The sequence below is a fragment of the Myotis nattereri genome, assembly GCF_964212035.1.
Source record: "Myotis nattereri genome assembly, chromosome: 2".
Classification (NCBI taxonomy): Eukaryota; Metazoa; Chordata; class Mammalia; order Chiroptera; family Vespertilionidae; genus Myotis; species Myotis nattereri.
This window is the reverse complement of record NC_138076.1, coordinates 150,613,597-150,623,340: the sequence shown is the minus strand read 5'-3', so window position 1 is coordinate 150,623,340 and position 9,744 is coordinate 150,613,597. Positions and strand designations below refer to the sequence as shown.

Sequence of the window (9,744 nt, the reverse complement as noted above, 5' to 3'; positions counted from 1 at the left end):
TTGTTCTGACCTTGCTTTTGTTCTAACCCTACTCCCCGCCCCACAAACACATACAGTAGGCCTCCTCTCTATCCAATAGTCATAGTGATCTTTATAGAATATGAGTCATATCAAGTTTTTCCCATGCTCAAAACCCTCCAGCAGCTTCTTGTCAGTCCTAAATTATGGTTAGTGTCTCAGGGTGCTGTGTCTCACACAGCCTCCCAGGCTAGTCCTCTTTAATACCTGGATGTTGCCATCTGCTACTGGGAGAGGCCACACCCAAGGCCTCCACCAATGGCAAGAATATGAGCAGTGCCAACAGTGCCAGCCAAATGCTAGCCATTGCCACTGAGGTTTAAAAAAAGAATGCTACAAGTGCTAATGATTGTGTCAAGACTCCCTTCCAGCTGCCCCACTAACTTTCACCTTCTGTGGAAAGACCTATGAGGAACTTGGACTATCTCACATCACTGCCAAATTTGTCACCAATGAAGACAAACTGATGAAGATCCTAGCACCTTATGCCTTATGTTCATTGGCATTCAGTATTTAAATCTCTGTTTTTCAGCCTCCTTGCCCTAGGATGGAAGTAGTCACAAATCCAATTTTAAGAGTAGTATTCTTCAATTTATGTCTTTATTTCTAGAATATTGGTCAAAAACAAGTACAATATCAAATTTTGCTCAAGTCATTGCACTTAGACTCATTTGGAAGAAGAAAGAGTCTTAAAACCAACTTATCACAGAGTAATTTTATTCCTATCATCTCTAAAGTTTTGTTCTCATACCTCTCAGCATTCAAAGGCCATGCCCAAAAATATTAGCTCCACTTTATCTACAAGTGAACCTACAATTGGTAATGCTTACCAATTATCACCAAGCTTGACCTAATCCCACAAGAACTTGGCAAACAATTGGTGAATGAATTAAAGGATAAAACCAAAGTTCCTGAATTTTTGGAAAAGGAAACACTTTAGACAGCTGCCCACTAACTTACACCTTCTGTGGAAAGACTTACAGATTCTTCAGTGCTGGTGTCATTTGTTCATTCTTCTAGGTAATCCAACTTTTATCTCTACCTCTTTGCTCTCTTTTCTGTACAAAGTTTGAAGATGTGCAGCCTTCACGCTTTCTCTTCAGTGTGCTTCATACTATCTTGCTCCCCTTCTACACACAAGACTTGTCTGTGAGTGCTAAACTCCACTAGCAGATAGACTCCTCCAGCTCAGTAAGCTTCCCCTTTGTTTTATTTCCTGATTTACAGGAAAACTAGAGCGTGCCCTCCCTCATAGGCTTGAACTAGAACTAAAGAAGTTCACCTATAGCAATAGAGGTTCCATCTATTTCTCCCCCAGTAGCATCACTCCTTTCTTTTATCTGCAAATTGCTAACAACACAGATGGGTTCATTTCCATTTCTTACCTTTTTATTTCAGAATCACATGCTGAATCAACATAATAAATCTATATGGGCAATAGGGCAGAGATCCCAAAAACCAGATAGACTGAGCTCCATCAGGATCAACTACGTATAGTTACACAATGTTTTAAACATGGCTCTGATTCAGTTTTCTCATCTGTAAGATGGGGATAATGCTGATGGCCACCTCATTTGCTTAGACTCAATAATAAAGTCTTTTATACGAAAACAGAAATTTTAAAGCTTTTACTCCATTTTGAGAGAATCAATTTTCACATGTTTAATAGGTTGCCACATGGAAGAGTGGCTATGCTTTTTTTACCCTGTCACTCCAGAAGGCATAGGCAGAGCAGATGAATGTTGTTCAGAGAAAGCTCAACATGAAGGAAAATTGGTCAGCGCTGTCTGAAATGGAAAGGAAACCTTGAGAGGTATGTACTTACTGTCACTGGAGGAGAAAGCAGAGAGCAGGCTGTAGTAGAATGGATGACAAAAGAGTAAGACAAGATAAACTTTAAAATTTTTTTACATGAAGATCCCTTGGCCTTAATACAAAGGAAAAGTGGAAAGATGCAATGGTGGAAGAAAACAGGAAGATAAAGGAGAGCAAATGGCTCATTTAGCAAATGGGAATATGATGATGATGACGACGATGACGACAATAATGATGATCATATTAAAGAAAAAATCATAAAGCCACAAAACTTAAGATATCGAAGTATTTATTGAATTTAAATAAACATATCAGTGAGCCATAATTATTGTCATAAATATTAATATTAGCCTTATACTTAAGTAGCAATATCATGATTCTATAAATAAATTCATATTAGTAAAATGACATAAATAAAATGATATTTATAGCAATAAATAAACTTATAAGTATAAAGTCTTAATTTTGAAAAGAAAGTTATTTAGGTTGTTTTTCCCCCCTAAAGGAATGGGAAGTAATTTTTTAGTAAGAATAGACCATTCAGCATTCAATTGCTTAAAAATGAACTTCTGTGTATAAAATGCCAACTACAATTAGCAATAAATCTCATTATGCTTGGAAGAGCTACCTTCTAGTCTTATGGACACAAGTGACATTGTTCTCTTTTTTAAACTAAGTAGGGGTTTGTATATTTACAAATCCTTGATTATGGAGTTTGGCCTCCCATTTTCCTTTTGGTGAAAGAAAATCTTTGGGATCTTATTGTTATTTCCCACAGGCAAGAAGAGTCATTTTCCATTTTCCAGCTTTTCCATATCAAATGCAGGCCTTTTTCAGGAACCTAAGCAGCAAGTATACTTCTCCAATTGCTTTGATCTTTCCACTCTCTCCAAGCTATGAAAAGAAGAAAACACAAATATTTGAGTACTTTCACCATATTTTTAAGAGTGGGACAAATTAGAAGAAAGTGGCTTGGTTAGGTTGCTGGAACAGAAACCAAGTTTTAGCCTTTGTAAAAAATTAATAGTAATACCCTTTAGCAATAATATAATATGACTTTCCAAAGCCCTTACAATTATGGCTATCTGAACTGAGAGTGCACCAAGAGGTATCAATCTCTGTGGTACCTCATGCTAATGAAGTTGTTTCAAACCACTTCCTTACCAGAGCAGCCAGATGGGAGCTATGACAGGGGACCCAGAGTGCCACCCATTAGGCCTTCCCAACCCCATAGCCCTACAACTGTCTACGACCAATAAATTATTTACAACAGTTGCCTTGAATCAAAACTACATTGACCAATACATATGAGGTTTTCTGTTCTCACCTTCTTGAAAAAAGAAAAGAAACAGGTTTTCACTTTTGTGAAAATATCAAATAAGTCCTATTCAGTTGCTTTTAATTAGTAGAAAGCCAAATACAGGTTCTACCATTCTTTCTTTCTTCTTCTTCCAAGTAGTATATGAATGAGGCTTTCAAACCCAATAGAAGAGGGTCCAAATTCAAGTTCAAAGCACCCTCCTCTGAAATTCATCTGTCCTCTATACTTTGCTCTCCTTTCTCTTCCTGCTTTCTTCCACCTTTCCACTCTTCCTTTGTATTAAGGCCAAGGGATATTTGTGGGGGAAAAAATTAGTTTCCTTGTCCTACTGTCTTTTCATCCATTCTACTACAGCCTGCTCTCCGCTTTTACCTCTCAAGACTTCCTTCCCTTTTCAGACAGCGCTGACCAATTTTTCTTCATGTTCAGCAACACTCATCTGCTCTGCCTATGCCTTCTGGAGTGACAGGGTAAAAAAAGCATAGCCACTCTTCCACGTGGCAACCTACTGCACATGTCAAAGTTGATTCTCTCAAAATAGAGAAAAGCTTTAAAATATCTGTTTTCTCACAGACCACCATCAGATTTCTCTCTCACACACTTCACTCTTCTAAAGACCACAGAGTAAACTGACATCAGAGATTTTTTCAAACCAGAAGGGCAAAGCACTTTTTGGCTATGGCATGCCAATAGTCATCCCTTCACATCTAGGTAATACTGTAATTCTATGACAAGAGAATTGAGCTTCACAGTCAAAAACTACCAAGGCCACAACCATTATGTTCATTAAGTTATGCTCAGGAAGAAAGACTTTTGGGGAAAAAAACCCATCAAGATGGAAAAAGAGGGGAATTGTGATTATGCTTGTTGCTGAAATTTTCATCAACTAGAGCCTTCATGTTTCTCAGGTTTAATTGTACCTGCTTATAAGAGCATCACTTTCGCTGCAACTAATCATTCTTCTGGTTTTGAGATTAGTCACAATTGGTCATCTGAGCCTTCTACTGCTGTGCTTTTCCCCAAATAGGCCACATGATAGTATCATTCACTGTAGAAATATACACTAGCCTACACCAGATAGATGCTCACTGTCTATCTAAGGATTTATTGAGGTGGAGAAGAGGGTAGAAATGAAGGGAAAGGGACAGAGGAAGAAAAAGATTTCTAACTTCCATGTTACTATAATAAATCTACTACTAATATTTTTATTCTATTTCAACTGTGTAAAAATTGAGGGTTTATTTTACATTCAAATCAATAGCTGTCAAGTATTATATTATGGTAACTAAATATAAGTATTAATCATTCCAGAAATTCAGCCTACATTCAAGTCAAGCTCTTTTGTTACAGTTGTTCTGGGTTTATTTCTCCAAGTTTTAAATAATCAAATTTAATGGCTTTAACAATCACTTCAAGTAAATATGCTCCCAGGCCCTTTTCTGTTTTGAACAAGTGATTTTTCAGATTAGATGAACTACTAGGAATCTTACATTTCCCAAGGAATTAATAATACTAAAACTAATACCTATTGCTGCCGAAAGAGTGCTAGCCTGGATGGGATTCAGGAGAACTGCATTCTAGCCCAGGCTCTGCAACTGGTCATCCCCAGAGCATGGGTGTTGAGATTAAACAACCTAACTTCCCATACAGTTCTAGAATTCTATGATTTGAAAAAATGGCAAATGATTTATAAATATAGACACACATCTATATCCATCTATACCTAAATTATCAGCCTAATGGTAGAAGAATCATAACTTGGGGGGTAAAAGAAAGAAAGGGAAAGTAAGAGAAAACATTTGTCTCTCCTACTTAATTATTCAGCATTAATAGTTATTAGTAGTACCTCTTTCACTGTGTCCTTCAGCTTTTGTACATTTCTTTGGCTATGCTGGTCATCACCCTCAATGTGCTAGAAAATGAAAAACAGAGTAATTATTTTAACATTGTTGTACTGATACTTTATGAATCTCAGCGTCCCCAACTGAGGTATGTTACAATTCACCTGGAGTTAAAGTTCTTAGCATTTGTGCCCACAATGACCCAGATTTCACCAGTGACCTAAATTTTCTGAGCTCTTGAATTCCCTTGGACACCAAAATCCAGTCATTTCCCTTATTCACTTTTGGGAAATCTTACTGAGGTTTAAGTTTGTGGAAAGAGTAGAGTGGTTTATGCAAATGTGGTCAAGATTAAAACCCTAGCTGTACCTCGTCAAAAATGCATGCTCAGAGCAAGAAACAGACATAAAACATCGTCTGTGAACAGTGGACCCTCCTCAATAGGTACTACGTCCCCTTTGCTCTGCCCACTTCACTCAAAGTTTTTTCATAGTTTTAAACGTTCAGGGGCATAGAATTCACACACCTCTGATTTTATCACTTCCCATGACATCAACAGGGTAGAAGTCTTTGCCCACCCACCAGGGAACATTAAACCTTCCTATTTCCCTCTTTCTCTCTTTACCATCCCTTCCCTTGATCAATGTCTATTCAATGGATCCAATTCCACATCTAGGTGTTCAAAGACCTTTTGCATCTCACATAACCTGAGTTGCTTTTCCCGAGGACAAATGAGACTTCTATGTACTTGTCTTTCAGACCCCATTCATTACCATAAATTCAAAATATGACTCAATTAAAGCAAATACTCTGTGATTCCAAATGACTCCTATAATGATGTCACTGAGGCACCTCTTACTGCCAGCATAGAAGGAGGCAATGAGGATTTTGAGGGAGGGGCTCTAAAGGAGAGAAGGCAGGTGACTAGGAGTGGCTAGGAGTGGGTGAAATTAAGCTGAGAGAACTTACGCATTGGCTAAGCTTTTTGCTAAAGTTGTCCAGGAAGGACACCACTTCCTTCATATAGGGCTGGAATCTATCAAACTCGGGGAACAGCACTTCTTCAAGGGTAAAGTTCAGCACCTGCTTCATCACATAGCAGCGCTCATTCTCCTGCAGGCAAAATTAAGACAGCAGGGATCCTATTAGGTTCCATCCAGAAGATCCAAACCATCTTCACCACCACTCCAAGTAACCATGGATGGCACACTGCCCTGCTCATCACTACTATGACTTACATTGACTCCATGGTACAGTTTATCTTCACAGATGAGACGAACATCTGTGTTGTTATCTAGCAAACTAACCTGGAAGAGAAGAAGAGACTAAGTGTTTGGACATTGAGGAGATAGAACAAAAGTCTGTAAGTAGAGATGTACTTTATCCCCTCTCCCAAGAGCAGCCCAATGAAGACTAAGGAAAGAACTCAGATTGTGCATGAGTTTAAAACAATGCACAGAGGAGTCCAGAGAAAATGAATAGTCAGCTGGGCTCCTTTGGGGGTAAAACTCCATGTACATATTTTAAAGGCCAAAATGGAAGGTCTTCTGATAAATCCCAATCTCCAAAGAGTCTATGATGAGACAAAATAATCTCTGGTCTACTAGTAGAGATAAATGGTGGGTTCTTAAAGATCTTAGATGTGCTCTGCAGAAAAATGTAAGAACTATTTGGGTTCCAAGTAGGTAAGATATGAAAGAGAGAGATTTAGATGAGTACCTCCTTGGCCATCCTCAAGGTGCGATTGTTGAAATAGGACTGCAGGAAGTCAGACTTATTAAGCTTGCAGTAAGACCTGATGGGCACAGCTGCTCCTCCCTGCACTGACAGGGCAATGAGAAGAAGGCAGCTGGCGGCCAGGGTCCCCATAAGGGAAAAGCTCACAGATTTCTGCAGGGTGGCCATTGAAGACAACTCTTTCTCCAGCAATTGGCAGGTGGGAAGAAGAACCTGGTATCAAGAAAACAAGAACATAAAGGAAGATAATTAAGTGTCAAGAAGTAGCACAACAAATGAATCAATCATACTAAGTTTGCCTGAAACACTTACCTGCTTCAATGATTCTGCTTGTGATGGAAAGGTAGAAGCCGCTGCTTTTATAGCCCTTGGGACACCAATTTTTTTACTGTGAAAATATGACATCAGCAATTATCTAATTTCCAGTGTCATCTTCTGAGAACTACCTAACCACCATAGGAGCCCACAAAACGCCGCCTCCTATCCTTCCCACCTTGATATGCAAGTGTTTCCCTAAAGCGTCATTATTGGGTCCCAGACGGTGCTTTTACAGGTAAATCCTAGAATTTTCTAAACCTGACATATTTTTCAAAGAAAAAAATTGCTTTGTCTTTGTAGAGTCCATGTTTCATATAATATTTATAGTAACTGAGTAAGCATTTTGGTCACGGACTCATTTTCCTTTCGAGCTTTATAGATTCTTATCTCGTTAGAGTTGATCAAAAAATAATGACCTGTGTCCTATATCTTCTGCTTTAAAATGATGACATCTTGGAGATAATTCCATTTTTTAAAATACTTTTATCTTATTTTTAATATGCTAAATCCTGAAGAAGACTCACACTTTAAAAATAAAAGTGTTGGCTAATCTAAGCACTATGTTCCTCCCATTCTTTTTTCAAGTGATCATAACAATTATGGTAGATGGAAGTATATCTTAAATTTTTTTCATTGAATTAAAATTAATATCAATTTAACTTTGTAAATATTAATGTCAAACAATCTTATCACTATTATTCTTAACATGCAAGTATTTTAAAAATACAGTGGTATAGTAGTTCATCTTGAAATTTTACCTGCACTCATTCTGAACAACACGCAAGTCTCAAAATAATGTTTCCAAAATCTTATAACAAATTTGTGTGTATAAATATATATATATATGACTATCTGAAGAAGAGAATTTGGCAATATGTTGACTTTAAATTATTAAAACTACACTGACTTCTAAATAACACCTAAAATCTAGACTGGAAAACCTCCTAAAGGGTGGGAGCAGAGAGCAAGTGCACTGATCTATTGTTAGAAGAAGGAATGTGAATTTGAACAAATTAGTTCAATAGATTTTTCTCTTCACAGCTGCTGCAGATCAGGAGTGTTGAAGAACTGGAATAAGGAACGTGAGTAACTGTAGAAACTTGAGCATTTTGTGAGATGGCACAGACCTAAGTGAGGAGCCACAGTGAAGGGTTAGAATAGCATGAAGATATAGCATTTGGAAAGATGACCTTAAGAGAACTATGCAAAAGGGAAGGGTAGGGAAAAGTAAATGAAAATTGGACTTGTTCCAAACATTTTCTTGGGGTTGTTCATGAGCCGGAAATGATGAAACTCTTCTTTATCCAATTTTTTCTTTATATAAGATATGACCATTTTTGTCTATAGAATGATATTAGCACCAAAGTTAAGCGAGTCTATGTATTAAATAGGCTTTTGTTGGTTTGCCTGAGAACCTGAGAAGTATAATGAATTTTGTTCCCATGGAAAAATAAGTTGTGACATCATTGAATTATATGCTTTTGAAGGAAGAGTCTCTGTCTTTTTCAATTTTTTAACCTCCAACCTTAAAACAGTTTTATGCACATACACAGGAAGTACTCACTAGGAACATATGAATGAATAAATAGTTCTGTGTAATTAAATAATTTACTAAATATCTGTGGGAACATGCATAGAGGTAGTTTTGAGACTGCCATTATAGTAGCACTTCCAAAGTTGGGATTTGACCCAGTACTAGTTGCCAGCTTCAGTATTATTTCTGAATAGGGAATAAATAGCTGTGAAACAAAACTAGAATGTCTATTATTCACTGTAGGGCCCCGGTGAACAACCATTAATGGGTAGCATTAATGGAGTCCAAGATTTAGATTTTCGTGAACTTAACCAAAACCCACTAAAATGAAATCTGCTCTCTGGCTGTATATAGATTTGTGAATAGTCATACAAGGAGTCTCAAAAATATTTGTTATTAGGAGAGATTATGAATATAGAATAAAATTGCTCCTGTGAAAAAAAAACAGCTGAAGACATATGTGTGTTACATAACTTCAGATCATAATGGGTTTTCTCTTCAGTTGTTTCCTTATGAATTTTCAAGTCTTTCCCAGAAGCCAACACAGATAAAGGGCAAGCCCAGAGTCATGCCCCCGGGCCTCATATAGACTGTACCCAAGGTTGATCTTAGGTACATGAAACAATTTACCTAGCCGAATCCAGGAAAGACTAACCAGAATCACCAACCAGAAGGGAGGCTAGTCTGTCTCATTCATTATAATATCCCTAGCACCCAGAACAGTGCCCAGCATGGAGAGATGATGAATAAATATTCACTGACCACATGATAAAACTACGCTCCAACTTGTTAGCAGATGCTTGGAAATCCACAATGCCTTCCTTTGAACTCTACATCTCTCTAGAAAAAGTAGGACTTTCGGTATCCCAGGTAAAATATTCTTTATTCTTCATACTCCTCAGTACAACACATATGATCATTGTTCCACACAAGGTTCCTCTCTTTCTCTCCCTCTTTCTGTGTGTGTGTGTGCATATATGTGTATGTGATTCTACCCTCATTATTCTCATTCCCTCCATACCAAACACCCACCACCACCTCTATGCCTGCCATAGGTTTCTGCTCTAATGCATTTGATATATATTTCTGAATATGTATGCATCCCTGTAAAACAGGATGTGGTTTAGTGCATGTAGGAAATTTTTTTTACAGGAATGATT

At 37.6% G+C, this 9,744-nt stretch overlaps 1 protein-coding gene across 1 annotated transcript; it reads right to left on the bottom strand.

Moving 5' to 3' along the window:
* Positions 1-2,649: 2,649 nt before the first annotated feature.
* IL22 (interleukin 22) lies at positions 2,650-6,900 on the bottom strand (the record flags this gene model as incomplete). Its single annotated transcript, XM_081083971.1, has 5 exons — positions 2,650-2,727; positions 5,001-5,066; positions 5,965-6,108; positions 6,234-6,302; positions 6,715-6,900. The coding sequence occupies 5 exons, from the start codon at positions 6,898-6,900 to the stop codon at positions 2,650-2,652; spliced, it is 543 nt and encodes a 180-aa protein (XP_080940097.1).
* Between the last annotated feature and the right edge of the window lie 2,844 nt (positions 6,901-9,744).